At 47.3% G+C, this 18,833-nt stretch overlaps 1 protein-coding gene across 1 annotated transcript; it reads left to right on the top strand.

The window, feature by feature from the left end:
• The first annotated feature begins 803 nt into the window (after positions 1-803).
• GTF2A1L (general transcription factor IIA subunit 1 like) lies at positions 804-18,418 on the top strand. The gene is made up of 9 exons (XM_081854835.1): positions 804-933; positions 6,725-6,826; positions 8,088-8,211; positions 9,526-9,587; positions 12,161-12,257; positions 14,013-14,572; positions 15,371-15,658; positions 16,566-16,655; positions 18,149-18,418. The coding sequence occupies exons 1-9, from the start codon at positions 913-915 to the stop codon at positions 18,254-18,256; spliced, it is 1,452 nt and encodes a 483-aa protein (XP_081710961.1). The 5' UTR covers positions 804-912; the 3' UTR covers positions 18,257-18,418.
• The last annotated feature ends 415 nt before the right edge of the window (positions 18,419-18,833 follow it).

The raw sequence follows: 18,833 nt of genomic DNA on the forward strand, positions 1-18,833 counted from the left end.
GAGCCCTGGCAGCCCTCATATGCTCTCAAAGTCCCACAGCTGAGGATGGGACACTGAACAAGAAAGTTCTGCCATGGGTGCTTTCGTTGAGATTCCACAATTGGGGTTCCCTTCCAACTCTATGCGGGACGTGGGTGGTGCTGTGGGTTAAACCACAGAGCCTAGGGCTTGCCGATCAGAAGGTTGGTGGTTCGAATCCCCGCGATGGGGTGAGCTCCCACTGCTCGGTCCCTGTTCCTGCCAACCTAGTAGTTCGAAAGCACCTCAAAGTGCAAGTAGATAAATAGGTACCACTCCGGCGGGAAGGTAAACGGCATTCCCGTGCGCTGCTCTGGTTCGCCAGAAGCGGCTTAGTCATGCTGACCACACGACCCGGAAGCTGTACGCCGGCTCCCTCGGCCAATAAAGCGAGATGAACGCCGCAACCCCAGAGTCGGCCACAACTGGACCTAATGGTCAGGGGTCCCTTCCAACTCTATGCACAGAGGTATTAGGAGAATGTACCGGTGTTAAAGGTATTCCCGAGATGAATTTAAATTATAATCACACGCCTTTGGTTATTTCCCTTTAATTTTCCCTTTTAAAAAATCTTCCCCCAACCTCCCCCCCGCCCCAATTTCTTAAAAAATGCCACGAACACACGTTTTGTGGTCGTGTGCATGCAAAACTCAGCAAACATTTTATTTTTTTAATATATAATAGAAAGCTTCTAGGTCCAGCCCTGTCCCACCCCACCGACCGTTCATCTCCAGCGAAACCTCCCCTCTGATTGACACCTCCCTCCCAGGGCGCCGGCAGCCAGCGGAGGGGCGAACGGGACCGGCTGCTCGGCAGTTGGCTCGGGAACCGACAGGGGGCGCGCGCGGACGGGCGTTAGGCGGTGGCCGCCGAGCTGCGAGAGGGCGAGGAGAGATGGCTCATGGCAACCCCGTGGTGAGGGCGAAAAGCTGGGGTGGGGGGCTGGGAATAGGGGGGAGAAGCTCACCTTGGCTCAGGGAAGCGCCCAGGCACGTTTAGACCCTGGGTTTAGCCGGCTTACAGACAACCCCCCTTCCCTCTTAGGATGCTAATGAGCCTGGCTGTGTTTGGGGGTGTGTGTGTCCTTTTGCAGAGGGGTTCCCCAAATTCCTTCCCTTGAGCAGACCCATTAAGAGGCTCTGGGTGGTACTTAAAAGAATCGCTGGATTGGGGGAGCAGAAACAGTACATTTTTCTTTTAAAGACGCACCCCCAGTCCTCCTGGCATTTAACTGAACCAAACCCCAAGAGATTGGCATCAAAGCACCCCGTGTTAGAGAGGTGGTATATATCACCTTTCTGTTGTGTTATGTTCGTATAAAGGTAAAGGGACCCCTGACCATTAGGTCCAGTTGTGACCGACTCTGGGGTTGTGGCGCTCATCTCGCTTTATTGTCCAAGGGAGCCGGCGTATAGCTTCTGGGTCATGTGGCCAGCATGACTAAGCCACTTCTGGCGAACCAGAGCAGTGCACGGAAACACTGTTTACCTTCCCGCCTGAGCGGTACCTATTTATCTACTTGCACTTTGACGTGCTTTTGAACTGCTAGGTTGGAGGGAGCAGGGACCCAGCAATGGGAGCTCACCCCGTCGTGGGGATTTGAACCGCCAACCTTCGGATTGGCAAGCCCTAGGCTCTGTGGTTTAACCCACAGCGGCACCCGGGTCCCATCATGTTAGTATAGGGCACCACCACCGCCTTGATTTACATCGTTTTGAAAGGGATGGCTAGGAAGAACTAGTCAGGCTAATAATGGTCTCTTGGTGCACTTTAAAGCCAGGCTACTGCAATGAAGCTTCCAAGTTGAGAGGCAGTCTACCTTTAAACCTCTATGTGCACCGGTGGTGGGGAATGGGAAAGGCAGCCAGGGCAGGGCTGTTGTTTTCAGCTCCTGCTTCAGTGATTCCCGAAAGCATTTTGGGAAACAGGAATGCTGGGTTGGTTGGAAATTTTGGCCAACCCAGCAGGGTTACTCTTTTGGTCCATATTTTACATCCTGGGTCCTAATCTCACCCCCTGCCCTGAATGTTGCTAATGGAGGCAGCCTTCAGCTACTTCTTCTTCCAAAGCCCTGGAACATTTTTAGGTCAGAGAAAATGTGGCTAAGAGGCGACGTGATGTTGTTGTTGTTTAGTCGTTTAGTCGTGTCCAACTCTTTGTGACCCCATGGACCAGAGCACGCCAGGCACTCCTGTCTTCCACTGCCTCCCGCAGTTTGGTCAAACTCATGCTGGTAGCTTCGAGAACACTGTCCAACCATCTCATCCTCTGTCGTCCCCTTCTCCTTGTGCCCTCCATCTTTCCCAACATCAGGGTCTTTTCCAGGGAGTCTTCTCTTCTCATGAGGTGGCCAAAGTATTGGAGTCTCAGCTTCAGGATCTGTCCTTCCAGTGAGCACTCAGGGCTGATTTCCGTGATAGAAGTTAGTGAAATTATGCACGGCACAGAGAAAGTGGACAAGAGATAGATAAACTTTATTCACATTAGCCAATGGCCATAGCAACATAAAACAAGCAATATATACAATTAAAAAGACAACAATGGGTAAAAAGGGCAATCAAATGACCAAGATTATCGTTCAAATAGTGGCCCTTAATCTCATTGCACCCTCGATAAAGCTCGCAACCTTTGCTGTTGTCTGATCATTTTGATCTGATAAAAGAAAGAACAATGTGGCCACAGATGGGCGGCCTGGGATGGTAAGTAAGAGTGGGGTGATGATCTCATTCCTCAGATCTTTATAAAGGGGACAGGACAGGAGAACATGAGCCACTGTTTCCGGATAAAGTGGACAAGAGAAAAGGTTGTCTCCCTCTCTCATAACACTAAAACTCACAGGCATCAAACGAAGCTGAGCGTTGGAAGATTCAGGATGGATAAAAGGAAAAGTTTTCCTTCCCACACTGGACATAGTTAAACTTTGGAACTCACTTCCACAAGACGCAGTGATGGCTGCCAGCTTGAAAGAGGATTGGGCAAATTCATGGAGGAGAGAGGCTGTGCTCTGCGGAAGCAGTAAAGCTTTTGTGTAATGGGTTAGTGGTTGGTGGTCCTTGCCCACTCAGGGTTGGCTGTGAGCAGAATCCCTGCATTGCAGGGGGCTGGACTAGATGACCCCCGGAGGACCCTCCCAGCTCTACAATTCTACTATTCTACTAGTTGCTGGAAACGGCAGGAGGGGAGACTGCTCTTGTGCTTGGCTCCTGCTGGCAGGTTTCCCAGAATCACCTGACTGGTCACTGTGAAGGCAGGATGCTTGACTAGATGGGCCACTGGCCTAATCTAGCAGGCCGTTTTAGGGACCTCAAGGGTCATCTAGTCCAACCCCTCACAGTGCAGAATTCAGAATCGCCAAGAAGGGAGGTAGCACATTCCACTGTCTGTTGAGCAGTTCAGCCTCCATTTATGATTGCCATGATGTCCTGAGCTACTCCAGAGCACAGATATTTTAGAAGAGCAAACTTATAAACCTGCTGTTTGAACAAAACGCACATGGAACATTTAATTCGAGGGGCTGTCACGCTTCAGACATTTATTTATTTTTGGTGTTAACTTTGTGCCGGGTTTTAAATTTGTCGATGCTACCCAAATTGTTAATGTGCTTATCTTAAAACTCAAGATCGGGAGATTACTCGCAAAGCTTCTGTTATTAGAATAAATGTTTTGTGGGCGTGTGCCTAACAGCACTAAACTAAGCCTGTGCTGAAATTAATGTAATGTATTTTCGGGGGAAATCTGACCTAGTTTGAAAGTCTTGAAATTTTAGAAATGACGATAACACAAGTTTGCATGTATTCTGGCGAAGGTTCTCAAGCTTTACATTTAAAGCACTTTAAAAAAAAAAAGAAGAAGTGAGGAAAACAAGCTTAATGTTGCAAAGACATTTATTTGCTGGGAAATGTGGCAAAATGTGAAATTAATAGCCTGCTTTGCACGTCACACCAAGCCACACCATGACTTACTGTGAATGCATGGGGGCCTGGAGAGAAACTTATGTCCCCTTCACTCCCTCCTGGGTTGTGTTGCTTCTGTGCTGAACAGGTGTGGGGTTATGGCATTTGTATGGCTTGAGAGACAGTGGAATGTGTCTCTGGGGGGTGAAGTCAAACTGTTCCATGAGCAGCATCAAAGTGACCTCCCTGGGGTGCAAGCCTGGGCGGTATGTATATCATAATAATAATATTTTATTTATATCCCGCCCTCCCCAGCAGAAGCCGGGCTCAGAGCAGCTAACAACAATTAAATAATACAGCATTCTAAAATCAATTCATTCTAAAATCAGTTCAAATCAAATTAATGGCAACCATTGGGCTAGAGTTCTGTGAGGATTACTAAAGGTCAGGCTGTGCCTTGACCAAAGGCCTGGTGGAACAGCTTTGTCTTGCAGGCTCTGCGGAAAGATGGCAAGTCCCGCAGGGCCCTAGTCTCTTGTGACAGAGCGTTCCCCCAGATCGGGGCCACAGCTGCAAAAGCCCTGGCTCTGGTTGAGGCCAGCCTAACCTCCCTGTGGCCTGGGACCTCCAAGATGTTTTTGTTTGGAGACCGTAAGGTCCTCCGTGGGACATACCAGGAGAAGTATGGAAGTCCTGGGCTTCCCAGACAAAAAGACCCTCCTTTTGGCCTCGCTGATGTGGTCCAAAGGAAAGCAGAGCGAGACGTGTTGCACCAGCTTGGCTGCAGGAGGGTGCGGCTTGTTCCTTGAGGTTTACTCCCGAAGCCTTTCTAATGAATAGGTATAGCACCAAGGCAGCGGAAGTTTAGGACCAGAGTTTTCCTTCTCTTGGATGGTCTACCTTGCCAGGCTGATGAGCCCCATTAGCCCCCCATTTCCTTCGATAGCATCCTTCGACAGCACATTCAAAAATCACCTTCTTGACCATTGGATCCACTTTCGGTCTTGTTTGCTCAATCCTCTGAAGCCTGTCTTCAGATGCAGGGAAAGTCCCTAACTTGCTGAGGGTTTGAGACCAATAATAATACAGTGGTACCTGGGATTCGGGTGGCGCTGTGGGTTAAACCACAGAGCCAAGGACTTGCCGATCAGAAGGTTGGCGGTTTGAATTCCCGTGACGTGGTGAGCACCCGTTGCTTGGTCCCTGCTCCTGCCAACCCAGCAGTTCGAAAGCATGCCAGCGCAAGTAGATAAATAGGTACCACTCCAGCGGGAAGGTAAATGGTGTTTCCGTGCACTGCTCTGGTTCACCAGAAGCGGCTTAGTCATGCTGGCCACATGACCCGGAAGCTGTACGCCAGCTCCCTCAGCCAATAAAGCGAGATGAGCGTCGCAACCCCAGAGTCAGCCACAACTGGACCTAATGGTCAGGGGTCCCTTTACCTTTACCTCAGGTTACAGATGCTTCAGGTTACAGATGCTTCAGGTTACAGACTCCGCTAACCCAGAAATAGTACCTCGGGGTAAGAACTTTCTTTCAGGATGAGAACAGAAATCGCACGACACTGGCACGGCAGCAATAGGAGGCCCCATTAGCTAAAGTGGTACCTCAGGTTAAGAACAGTTTCAGGTTAAGAACAGACCTCCAGAATGAATTAAGTTCTTACCCCGAGGTACCACTGTAGTAGTAGTAGTAGTAGTAGTAGTAATAATAATAATAATAATAATAATAATAATAATAATAATAATAATAATTTTATTATTTGTATCCTGCCAATCTGATTTGGTTGCCCCAGCCACTCTGGGCAGCTTCTAGCATATACAAAAACATAATCAAACATTAAACATTGAAAACTTCCCATCGGCTATCCTCACCTGGTTTAGCCAGGCAGTCAAAGCCGTTCCTGAGATAAGGCTGCTGTCGCATGCTGACAGCTTCTAGGAGCCGCAGGTGAGAGCTGAGTGCAGGGTAGGGACCAAAGGTGGGCAAACTACTCCAGAAGGAGCATGATGTACTCTCCCCCAGAGGTAGCCCCGCTCCCCTCACACCCAAAACACCCCATACTCCAGGTGTGGGGTGACTTTAACGTAACTGGGCATTTTGCACGGCCAAAGGAAAGAACTGTGTTTACCTGCGCCAACAGCTTTGGAACGGACCGGGCAGAAGTTGAACTGAGGTTGCAGTCCCATGTAGACTTATCTGGAAAATGAAACAGTACTGGGCACAGTGGGCCATGCATGCATAGAAGTGGAGAGGGCTCCTTTAAGAACACAGGAAGAGCTTGCTGGATGTCCAGCCAGATTCCCCGGGGGAGAAATTGGCAAGCAGGACCCGGGTACAAGACCACTCCTCCTCTCCTTTAGCACCCTGAGCGCTGCTGATCTTACTGAGATATACCTAGGACTCCTGAGACTTCACCAGCCATTGCCCATCCATGTTTAAACCCTGTTTTACAGCCAAAATGGCCAGACCTGTGAATGTTTTGAAAGGGAAAATGGGAGATTCCTCAGTTCTGGACCCAATGAAACTTCTTTAGTACCACAGAAGGGGCGAAGCTCAGTGGCAGAACACCTTGTTCGTATGCAGTAGGGCTCAGTTTCATTCCTCCAGGCAGGTTTGGGAGACCCCGTCTGAAATCCCTGAGAGCTGCTGCTGCTGCCGGCCAGTGTAGACATCATTGAGCTAGATATATGTCAGTGGTCCGACGTGGTGCAAGGCAGCATCTTCCTATGTTCTTTCACGGAACTGCAGCACACAGAGACAGGGAGCCTCCTTTTAACTCTTCCCCCCTCTGTGATTCATGTGCTGCACAGCCTAAATTCTACAAATCGGTTATCGACGATGTGATTGAAGTTGTCCAGGATGTCTTTGCAGAAGAAGGGGTCGATGAGCAGGTCCTGAAAGAGCTGAAGCGGGTTAGTTGAATGGCTCTGGTTTGCAGTTTCCCTCTCTCTCCTTCTCCCATTCCTAGTCTGGTCTGAGTAGCCTGTATTCCTGCTTTCTGCAGAAAAGCCGAAACACTTCCCTTTGACATCAGTGGTGCAGTGGAGGGTGGGGCAGGGACAAAGCCCCGTTGCTTATTTCACAGCAGGGACAATAATAAGATCTCCTGGACTGCTGTATGTCAATAGTGCCAAATAAATAAAAGAGAAATTCACCAGATAAGGAGATAAGGCCAAATTAGTGAGCAAGCTGTTGAGATCCCCAAAACTCTTCAGCTCCTCGTTGCTATTCTACCACTGCTTGCCACTGATTACCAGTTTAGTTCATATTTAGAGTTGACAGCATCTGTCTGTGTCACAGGGGCAAAAGGGAGTCATATCTATCTTCATTTTTTAGTTAATAGTGGGATGTGGAACCTCCCCTAAGAATCAAAATTCCGGTTATTGGGTTCTGAAGTACACTCTGAGCTGAGTTTATGCTCTTGTGCTCTGTCTTGCAATTTCCTCACAAAGATTATGCTTCTGATTCTTGCATGGTCGGGGATGGTCAGGATTTTTTTCCCCAGCCGAAACTTGCCAGAACTCAGTTTCAGCACCTCTCAGATGGGCACAATTGCCTTTCTAAGAGAACAAGGGAGGTGTGTTCATGGTGAGTTCTGGCACCTCTTTTTCTAGAAAAATAGCACCGAGGATGCTTATTATAATTTTAAATGCTCCCCGCTTTCTTGAGTAGAGTCCAGGGATAGTGCAATGTTGTTTAGTTTCCTACAGATTTGAGAGGGAGCATGCAGACCAGAATCTCTCTGTATTTCTATAATATTGGTTTGTTCACAAATATACCAGCAGAGCATAGTGGAAGCAAAAACGCCCACCAAAGCAGGTAGCTTAATCACTGATCCTGCACCATATCCCCTAAAAGCAGCTAATACAAAGTCTTAAGTCCGTACCCCAGTTATTCAGATGACTTCCATGGAAAACTCAGCTCTTTGCTGTTCCTGGGTTTCACCCTGCAATTATTCATTAATGAACAATTATCACGCACCAGGTAATTATTTTAGCATAGCCATAGTGATAGGCCCACCCACAGTGACAGAGGAGGCTAAACTCAACAATATATAAAGCCAACGGGTTATGTTAGATCCTGACGGGGAGTGGAAAAATCAGCTGGCTTAAATGAGATCTTTTCACCTTTATGTGTGTGTGGTTTTATTATTCAAACCTCCTTTTCTTGCAGCGCTGGGAAACGAAAGTGATGCAGTCTAAAGCGACGGAAAGCTTCTTCCGCCACAGCCACCTTCCTCCCCAATTCACCTTGCACCTGCCTCCCAACTTCCACCAAGCCCTGCAGACGACAACAGGTTGATGAACGGTCTCTTTCTGCAGATACTTCACAGTGGTGGCTGTGGGTAGCTCACTGGGGAAGCGTACATCTGGCCTGCAGAAAACCCCTTGTTCAATCCTTGTATGTGATGGTTGTATGTGATGGCAGAGAAGGGCTGCCCCTCAGTAGGCAAGGCTGGGTTAGACCAGGCAGAGTCAACATGGTGGCCTCCATATTTGGCTTCATTCCAGCTCCCATCAGCCCCAGCGTGGCTGTTGGTCAGTTTTGAAAGGAGCTGCAGTTTCCACTTTTACTAACGGATACCTGCTCGGCAATAATACCTTGTGAGCCACAGGCTGCAGTTCTATACCACTGAGTCTAAACCACTGAGCCTCTTGGGCTTGCCGATCGGAAAGTCGGCGGTTCGATTCCCGGCAACAGGGCAAGCTCCCGTTGCTTTGTCCCAGCTCCTGCCAACCTAGCAGTTCGAAGGCTTCTCAGTGTAAGTAGATAAATAGATACCGGTGCGCTGGGAAGGTAAACAGTGTTTCCATGCGCCCTGGTTTCCGTCATGGTGTTCCATTGTGCCAGAAGCAGTTTAGTCCTGCTGGCCACATGACCCAGAAATCTGTCTGTGAACGAACACCGACTCCCTTGGCCTGAATGCGAGATGAGCCCCGCACCTCATAGTCATCTTTGACTGGACTTAGCTGTCCAGGGGTCCTTTACCTTTCCCCCTGGAAGTAAGCCCCTTTGAAGAGAGTGGGATTTACATACAAACTGAGAGGCGTAGGAGTGCTCTGAATGAATTGCAGTCAGAAGTCAAAGTGTGGTGCTGGCTTGATGACGGATTAAACAAAGAGAATACTTGAGGCCTTACTGTAACACCAAGAGTGCTTCATGACTGTTGCTATTTTTGGGTGGGATTCAATCACGTATCAGCCAGTTTTCCAGTTGGGCAAATGTCGTGGATTAGGAGGTCTTGTGCAACAAGCTCACTTCTCCAAAAGGTTGGACTTTTTGCAAGAAGGAAAGTGAGGGGGGAATGTGCTGGAAAGTGTGGCGTGATAATCTGTTTTGGTGCAACATCATAGCACCTCCCTGCAGACAAATCAGAAGGCATGCTCATTAAATAGCCAGCAGTGCCTAATCTCCCTGCAAACAAATTGTGATGGATGCTTAATAAAGCAGTTGTCTGGGAACGCCCCCTGACGCCAGCCTCTCGCCTCTGCCGATTTTTGTCAGGGCTTAATGCTGATGCATATGCAGTGGGAGGAATCATCGTGCAGGAGAATTCAAAACTTTACATGAAGCCCTTGTGACATTTGTTATTTAAACGATATTCCTTTAGGTGCTGCTGCCGGCAGAGGAATTCAACAGTTTCCGACATCAGCAGTGGCGGCGGCCAAACTTGTATGTAGACTTAGCATTGCCTTATGATTTTTCTTATCCCCCTCAGAGGCAAAAACCTTAAATTCTATATCAGTATCAACGTTTCCCACTTTAACAATCTTTGGTGATGACAAATAGCCTTGCAAAATGTCAATTGTAATCAAGCAATCAGCATTCATATTGGAAACACCGGTAATTATAGAGATGCCCAGTCTGTTTTTAAAGAGTTTTGTATCAATTGGGGATGGGGACGACGACCATTATGCTACTTTTGTCTGCCATCTTAAACCCAATTGTAGATGTGGCCTTCTCTTGGTACATTTGAGATTGTTTTCCCTTATTTCATTTATTGTATTAATTTAATAGCTTGTCTCCTAAAAGCATTTGAAAGCAACTTGCCATTTATGTATTGAATTGATGCTTTGCTAGGCTTGTCTGTACGATGGACTGGGTCCAGGCTTGCACATCACAGACTCCCGCCAGTGCTAGAGGAAGACAGCAGGCAGTGATTTTTGTCAATTTTGTCTCCCCCTGCAGCCCCTTGGAAAAACTGTCCCATAGGATTGTGGGGGACAGCATGGGAGGTGATGCTTGTTGCTGCAAAGCAAAGAGGAGTTAGATCCTGTCTCTCCATGTGAATGGATGGAGCCTTTGTCCAGTCACAGATGTGCAAGTCTGGATACAATCTGCACTCTAATAACGTACTCAGGAGGATAATTTGCAGTAGGAGGGTGGGCAACGTCTTGCAGCCCAAGGGCTGCATTTGGGGCAGCTTTCCCAAGGCCAAACGCTAGGGCTGGGCAGCACCAGAGGCAAAAGTGGGAAGAGCAACAAATGTAAAACCCAACTTTCTACAGTGGGGTCATTTCTACATTACCCTCCTGCAACATGCCCTGTGTGAGTGTCTGGAGGTGGGTGGCAGCTAACGGATTAAGGTTGAATCCCAACAAGACAGAAGTATTATTTCTGGGGGACAGGGGGCAGACAGGTGTGGAGGACTCCCTGGTCCTGAATGGGGTAACTGTGCCCCTGGAGGATCAGGTGCGCAGCCTGGGAGTCATTTTGGATTCACAGCTGTCCATGGAGGTGCAGGTCCAGGGCAGCTGTTTATCAGCTCCACCTGGTATGCAGGCTGAGACCCTACCTGCCCGCACACTGTCTTGCCAGAGTGGTACATGCTCCGGTTATCTCCCTCTTGGACTACTGCAATGCACTCTATGTGGGGCTGCCTTTGAAGGTGACCGAGAAACTACAACTAATCCAGAATGCAGCAGCTAGACTGGTGACTGGGAGCGGCTGCCAGGACCCTATACCATTGGTCCTGAAAGACCTACATTGTTTCCCGGTGCATTTTTAAGCACAATTCAAAGTGCTGCTCCTGACCTTTAAAGCCCTAAATTACCTCGGCCCAGTATACCTGAAGGAGCGGAGCGTCTCCACCCCCACTGCTCAGGCCGGACACTGAGGTCCTCCTCCAAGGATCATCTGGCAGTTCCCTCACTATGAGAAGTGAGGTTACAGGGAATGAGGCAGAGGGTCTTCTCAGCAGTGGTGCCCTCCCTTATGGAATGTCCTTCCATTAGATGTCAAGGGGGTAAATAACTATACTACTTTTAGAAGACATCCCTATATGGGGAGGTTTTTAATGTTTGATGTTTTATTATGCATTTATATATGTTGGTTGCTGTCCAGGGTATCTGGGGCAACCCATCCAGATGGGCAGAATATAAATAATAAAATAATAAAAATTACTGCTACTGCTACTACTATTTAGCAAAGCACTTGGGAGGCGCTCCAAGCCACCAAGCCCTGTCTAGACTTGTTCTGCATCTGCTGTAGCTTCAAGGGGGAACTGGGGAAATGTTTCAGGGCTACAGAAACACAACTGACTGTTTCCAGACAAAAACCAGGCAACATATGATGAGCTGGCAGATTGAACAAATTGAAAATCTTGGCTGCTGTGAACTTCAGGAGGAGGGTTGGCCAAGGCTGCAAGATCTGGAGGGCACTGGGACAGGAAAGGCTGACACAAGGACATGTCCTTCAAAGGACCCTGGGATTATTATACAGTGGTACCTCAGGTTACATACGCTTCAGGTTACATACGCTTCAGGTTAAAGACTCCGCTAACCCAGAAATAGTGCTTCAGGTTAAGAACTTTGCTTCAGGATGAGAACAGAAATCGTCCTCTGGCGGCACGGCAGCAGCAGGAGGCCCCATTAGCTAAAGTGGTGATTCAGGTTAAGAACAGTTTCAGGTTAAGTACAGACCTCCAGAACAAATTAAGTACTTAACCTGAGGTACCACTGTATACTAATGCAAAGCTTTATTTTTCAAAGTGACCAAGATTAGAGTTTCCGGATAACAATGAGACATTCCACAAATTCTCCAGTATGAAGCACTAAACAGCTAGTTGCTACAGTTTTGCGGAGCACTTTGCAATTGCTACTGCAGGCAGGAAAATCCCTGAGTGGTCCATCAAGACCCTCAGCCATGTTCAAGTGATCCATTATGGGGAGGTGGGGATATTTTAGAGATACTGGAACAGAACAAAATCTAACTGAATTTTCCTGACGGGCTTCCTTTCACTTCAGGGCACCTCCAGGTCTGCTGGTACAATCTTCACCCTGCCTTCAGGCTTCGCCTATCCCATCCAAATACCTGCTGGCGTGACTCTGCAGACGGCTTCTGGTAAGCAGAGCAGGTGCAGGCTTGGAACATGGTTGATACGTTTGGCAGGGTTTGAAGAAGTGTGTGAGGAAGACTGTAAGGATTTTGCAATGTGGAAGTTGGCCATTGATAAGCTTTAAGGGTAAAGACTGCACCACAAACTAGTTTAATAAAAAAAGAACAAAAGAACTGTTGCACAGTGTTTCCAGGCGGCTGCTGTTTTTGGGTGGGATTCAGTTGCATCCCAATAAATTCAGGTTTGCACAATGAAAGCTGATCGTAGACTCATGGAATTGTAGATTATAGAATTGTAGAATTGGAAGGCAGGAACCTCAACTAAATCATCCATGACAGATGGCCATCCAACTTCTGTTTAAGAACTTCTAAGGAAGGGGAGTCCTCCACCTTCCGAGGGAGTCTGTTCCACTTCTGAACAGCTCTTACTGTCAGAAAGTTCTTCCTGAGGTTTAGTTGGAATCCCCTTTCTTATAACTTGAATCCATTGGTTCAGGTTCTTCCTTATGGAGCAGGAGGAAACAAGCTTGCTCCACCCTCCTTTCTTCTTCTTCTTCTTCTTCTTCTTCTTCTTCTTCTTCTTCTTCTTCTTCTTCTTCTTCTGTGATCACTCTTGGTCAAGTAAGATTGTCTTCCATAAACACGGTCTTAACAGTGAGTCCGTAAGTGACTGTGGAGGCCAATTCTGGATTCATACATCCTTCCACAGTGGTGGCATAGTTTTCCGGGTGGGAGTTGATCACGGTGAGGGTTTGCCAAGCGTGCCTTCCTCTTAGCACGTTTCTCCCTTTCGTCCTGAGTTTGAGCATCTTCAAAGCCCATGACACCTTTGGTAAAGGCTGTTCTGCAATTGGAGTGCTCACAGGCCAGGGTTTCCCAGTTGTTGGTGTTTATACTACATTTTTAAAGATTTGCCTTGAGAGAAAAACAAAATAAAAAAATTCCTTCCAGTAGCACCTTAAAGACCAACTGAGTTAGTTCTAGGTATGAGCTTTCGTGTGCATGCACACTTCTTCAGATATCTGAAGAAGTGTGCATGCACACGAAAGCTCATACCTAGAACTAACTCAGTTGGTCTTTAAGGTGCTACTGGAAGGAATTTTTTTATTTTGTTTTGACCATGGCAGACCAACACGGCTACCTATCTGCCTTGAGAGAGTCTTTAAACCTCTTTTGTTGACCACCAGCATTACGCTTCCCATTTTCCAGTTCAAAATAGAGTAGTTGCTTTCGAAGGTGATGTTGAAGAATCATTCCTTCAACACTGGTGATCTTTGCTTCTTCCAGTACACTGGCATTAGTTTGGCCTCCATCATCCATGTAACAGCTCTCATCTACCTGGCTCTTCTAGATCAACCCCAGATTATGGCTTGAAGGCACATGAAGCCACTATCTGGTTGAAGCTAAGCAGGTCTGGTTGGTTAGTGCCTGGATGGAGTACTATCTGGGAACTGCATGTATGTTCCATGATGGAAGAAAGGGAGGATATAAACGTAAGGTTTTGGTTTGTTTGTTTTTAATGGAAGAAAAGAAAAAAGATCTGGAGGGCCCCAGGTGGACCATGTATGTGTTTAACCTTCTGTTAACTGCAACCTTGAGCTGACTGTTGATGGATAAAACTTTGTGGGAGGGAAAAAGCTGAATGGCAGCAGAACTGGCAAACCAAGGAATTTGGCTCACCTCTGGCTCTCTTCCCAAGCAGTTCTGATTGGCCATTGAGGGAGACAGGGCTACTCACAATATTCAGTTTCTCTTTCTTAGGGCAGCTGTATAAAGTCAACATGCCGGTGGTGGTCACCCAGGCCCCGGGAGGTGCAACTGTCCTCCAGAATCCAGTTCAGCAAATATTCCAACAGCTCGGGCGGCAGCCCTCAGGAGCTCAGCCTGCCGCCGCTGGTGCCATGCCGGCAAATGCCTCTTCTCATCAGGCACCCAGTGAAAACCTGCAGGCCCTGAATCCTGCTGTATCTCAGCAAGTGGGAATGGAAGAGAAGACCTTGCCTGCTGCTGCTGCTGTCATGCAGGAGGCTATTGGGAGTCATGGGAAAGCTGCAGTGGGAGCTCTGGTAAGAGAGCAACCAACCAGCTCCCTGGAGACCCTTCCGAATGCAGTTGTTCTTGACTTGAAATTATCTGAAGCACACTGCCCTACGGTGGCCACAGAAGCGACGGCAGGAAGCTCTCCCAATGGGTCAGAATTGCCAGTCAATCTTGAGCAGCCACTGGATCCCAACGATATAATTGAGCTGATAATTATGGGCAACGAGTTGGACGACAGCACTCTCCTTTCTGACGAAGCCAACCTCTCCTTTTCTGAAGAGGTAATTCTTTCATTTTAAAGCAGGGACAGAGTCCAACAACATTTGGTGGGCCACAGGTTCCCTACTTTCTTTTGAAGGACATCTTTCCATTTTTCTTCTGTTCAAAACTGTTTGCAAATGTGATTTTTAAAATGTAGCAGAACGTAGGATGTGTGCAGAATTGTGAAATAAGCATGCTCTTGGGTGAGTATACCATATTCTTCCCATTTAAAATTGAGAATGGGGTACTTAAAGGAGCTGGCGTGCTGAACAAAGACTAAACAAGGGCAGTGAGTATTCCCCACTCCTCCCATGCCCCCAAATTGTATATGTGGGGGTCAGGAGAACCTCTGGAACAGCAGGGGTGGGGCAGAGAAGGGAGATTCCATCGCATAAGCAGAAATGCTTGTGCTGATGGAGTGATCTGCTTAGCACTACCCTGAATTATTCCCATTTTTTTTTTTTTATTATTATTATTATTATTATTATTATCATTATTATTAAGGACTACTTTCTGAAGGCTTTTTTAAAAAATGAGTGTATGCTTGTGGAATAGTTTCATTTCATTTCGACTTATCTTTGTAAATTTTCAATGACTGAAAGCTGGGAGGAGGATCTTAGATTCCTCAGGTTTGACCCTGGGAAGTTGACACGGATAATAGTTGTCATGCATCTTTTCTGTGAGCATGCTTATGTCTGAATTGATCTTGTGAGCCTCTCCCATAGACAGAAGGGCAAGGCTTCAGAAGTAGTGTGGTGGGCATTTGTTTGTGAGGAAATGCTCCCATGTCTTCAGTGTAGTGCACATCTTCCTTCCAGCTAGAGACTAGCGTGCAGATGGAAGCTGATCTGCAGACCCAGAAGGATATTGCCAATAATATTGAAGAGATAATTCAGCTGGATGGAACAGGTGATGTTTCTCCCAAGGCAGAAATAGAAAGCCCAAGAGATGGGGAAGATGAGGAACTTGTGGGCATCATTGATGCTGAAGATCTGAAGGTCCTGGATGAAGAGGAGGAAGAAGACGGTGAAAACAGTACCTCAGACAATCAATCTCTTAGCAGCAGTAGTGATGTGGATGAACCCTCGGTTGACATAATTGAGGAGGTAAAGCTTTCGATCCACTTGAAAATAACTATCTTTTCACATTTGTGGGTGAGGCTGAAACTACACACAATGTAAACTGCTTTCAGTTTTCTTTTTCTTTTTACAGTCAAGCAGTGTATTGATTTTATGAAATACAGTGGTACCTCGGGTTACATACGCTTCAGGTTACATACGCTTCAGGTTACAGACTCCGCTAACCCAGAAATAGTGCTTCAGGTTAAGAACTTTGCTTCAGGATGAGAACAGAAATCATGCTCCGGCGGCTCGGCAGCAGCAGGAGGCCCCATTAGCTAAAGTGGTGCTTCAGGTTAAGAACAGTTTCAGGTTAAGAATGGACCTCTGGAACAAATTAAGTACTTAACCCGAGGTACCACTGTAGATAAATGGCAGGAATCAGAGAACAATTTTGAGGACCAAAATGGGGAAGATATTACATCTTTATTCCTGTTATGTTACTTGTGAACTTTGATGCCAATCCAGATTTGGGCACTTTGAGTCTTTGATAATCACCTGCATGTCATCCAGTTACATGATCTGCACTGCAGACACGAGCAATTGTGATGCCCCTGTTGGGGTGGTGGCACTGATGAAAAACATCTCTCCCCTTTCATTCTTTTCCTGCATGAAAAGGCATGCTATGCCCACCTATTTTGCACATGCAGAAACTGAGATGGAGACACCCCCTGTGTTACAACAAACACGTCCTATGGCAGTATTTTGTGGTGGTTCCTCATAACACTTCCTCAAAATTCCACATATACTTGCACATTCCAGAGTCGCCACTATATCAACCCTTTGTGTTCTTGGAAGGCTGCTACCATAACAGAGTTGACCAGTTCTTGTTGTTGTTATTTAAGAAACATAGTTCAATGCCAATCAGGAAAAAAGAAACCTTTTCCTTTTTTAGGATCCTTTAAATTCTGGGGACGATGTCAGTGAGCAGGAGACACCAGATGTATTTGACACCGATAACATAATTGTATGCCAGTATGACAAGGTACAGTGAAGAATGCTTGCTAGTTAAATGGGCCTTTACAATTTAAGTCTTCCCAGCCCTGTTAAATGTTTGGGGAAAATGTAACTGCCTCCCTCGTTCACATCTAACACAGACCTGGGTTTGCTGTGCAGGGAGTTTTTCCACAGGCAGCCGCACCAATCATGTATCCCTGATGAAAGTTCCTGTATGATGCATTTACACTTTGTGTCTTAAGTAAAAAACTTAGATGTGCGCTGGAACCAAAAAATGTGGAAAGTGGACCTAGGAATAAATTAAGGCCGTTTTATCTGCTTATTTGGGGGGTGGGTTGGTATGGCCTGCAAATCCCCTCAGTCCTTTCCATTGGCCATGTTGGCTGGAGCTGATGGGAGCTGCATATGGAAGCTGCCTAGTGGGTGGGAAGGAATGACCGCTCCCCGCCTAAAACGGGGGGGGGGGCGCCCTTTGTGTGGATGCGTGCAGCCCTTAGATCTGGAGCGGCTCCAACAGCATAGGTTTGGCTTTGCCTTCCCTCAGGTGGGATACCTGGAGGTCTCCCCCTACCTCAGTCAGTTGTCCAATCCCGCCTTGGGGAAGCGTTGCCAAGGAGACCAGGCCAGGTAGGGGAGGGACTACCTGCCCACACAGTAGAGGGAGGATCTTACCTGGGAATCCTCACTTGGCTCCAGAGCTTCTCCCACCCTACCCACCCTCAGTTAATGTCTTATTTTGCAGGTTAACCTTTCTTCACAGGTATGCAGGCGCTGCTACGTCAAGGTTACTGTTAAAGGGCCGGAAAGGAATTTCTCTGCATTGGCAGGTTTCGCCTTTCCCGTAACAAAACGTCACAACTTTGGTGGTATCAGGCCTTGGGCGGAATCCTTTAGTCTATCTTCCTCTTTGCAGCGGCGATACCAGGGTTCCCCGTTAAAGGGGTTTCTGAAGGGAGGCTTTGACCGTACGCCGAAAGGTCGTCATTGCTCTCCCCTGCGGCAGCGGCGTAATGGGGGCGGCTATCTCTGCTTGAACATATGTTCTCCAGAGCCGGCCCATCCCCCCCCCACTGGATAACCCTGATGCTCCCTAGGTTCCCGGCTGGGGACTGTGGAGGGAGAACGCCCAATGCCTGAGCCAAGGTCTACCCACATTTGAAATTTAATAAAGTTGTGGCCAATTTAATCCCATAGCACGTTGTCTAGAGTCGTTATTCCACATGACGGGTGGGGGGGGGGACCGCTCGGGATCTGGGGACTCCGCCTGTCCACGCAATGGAGTTTCCCGGAAAAAGGTGTGGCTGTCTGGAATCCTGAACAGCTCCCTGCCTTGCAAGGTTGTCTGTTCCACATGTAAGCTACTTTTTAAGTGTGCAGTGAAGATATTTCTGAGTGCTTCTGCTTTTAGTACATGAATTGTTTTTAATTGTTCAATATTTCCCATTGCTTACCAAGGAAAGCAACTGTTATTTTAGTGGGATTTAAAGGCTTCAGTATACTGCTTTTTTTTTTTTTTACCAGGTTCAGCGGAGTAAGAACAGATGGAAGTTCTACTTGAAAGACGGTGTGATGTGCTTTGGGGGAAAGGACTACGTTTTTTCCAAAGCCATTGGAGATGCAGAATGGTGAAATGTACAAAAATATCCAGAGTGTTTTTGGTTTTTTGTGTGCAACGTTCGGTAAGAATATACTGAAATGCTTGCCTTCCGAAATGTGAAATACAGCAATGTGAAAAGAGACTTCACATGAAAAACACATGTAAAAAATGAATAAATCCTACGTTAACAGCGATTGTGCATGGGCCAGCTTTGTCTTTTGTGCACACACACAAATGTGGGTTATGCAGCTCGCTTAGCGCATCTGTTTGTGGCATCCCTGTTCTTTAATGCGAACCAAATCTCCAAGCCAGCTTGAGTTACGGAAGGCACTGTAACTTGGGGGCCTTGAGTCTCTCAGCAGTCAAAGCTTGTTGTTGTTGTTTAGTCGTTTAGTCGTGTCCGACTTTTTGTGACCCCATGGACCAGAGCACGCCAGGCACTCCTGTCTTCCACGGCCTCCTGCAGCTTGGTCAAACTCATGCCGGTACCTTCGAGAACACTGTCCAGCCATCTTGTCCTCTGTCGTCCCCTTCTCCTTGTGCCCTCAATCTTTCCCAACAAGAGGGTCTTTTCCAGGGAGTCTTCTCTTCTCATGAGGTGGCCAAAGT

The sequence above is a fragment of the Podarcis erhardii genome (assembly GCF_964252035.2).
Source record: "Podarcis erhardii genome assembly, chromosome: 3".
NCBI lineage: Eukaryota > Metazoa > Chordata > Lepidosauria > Squamata > Lacertidae > Podarcis > Podarcis erhardii.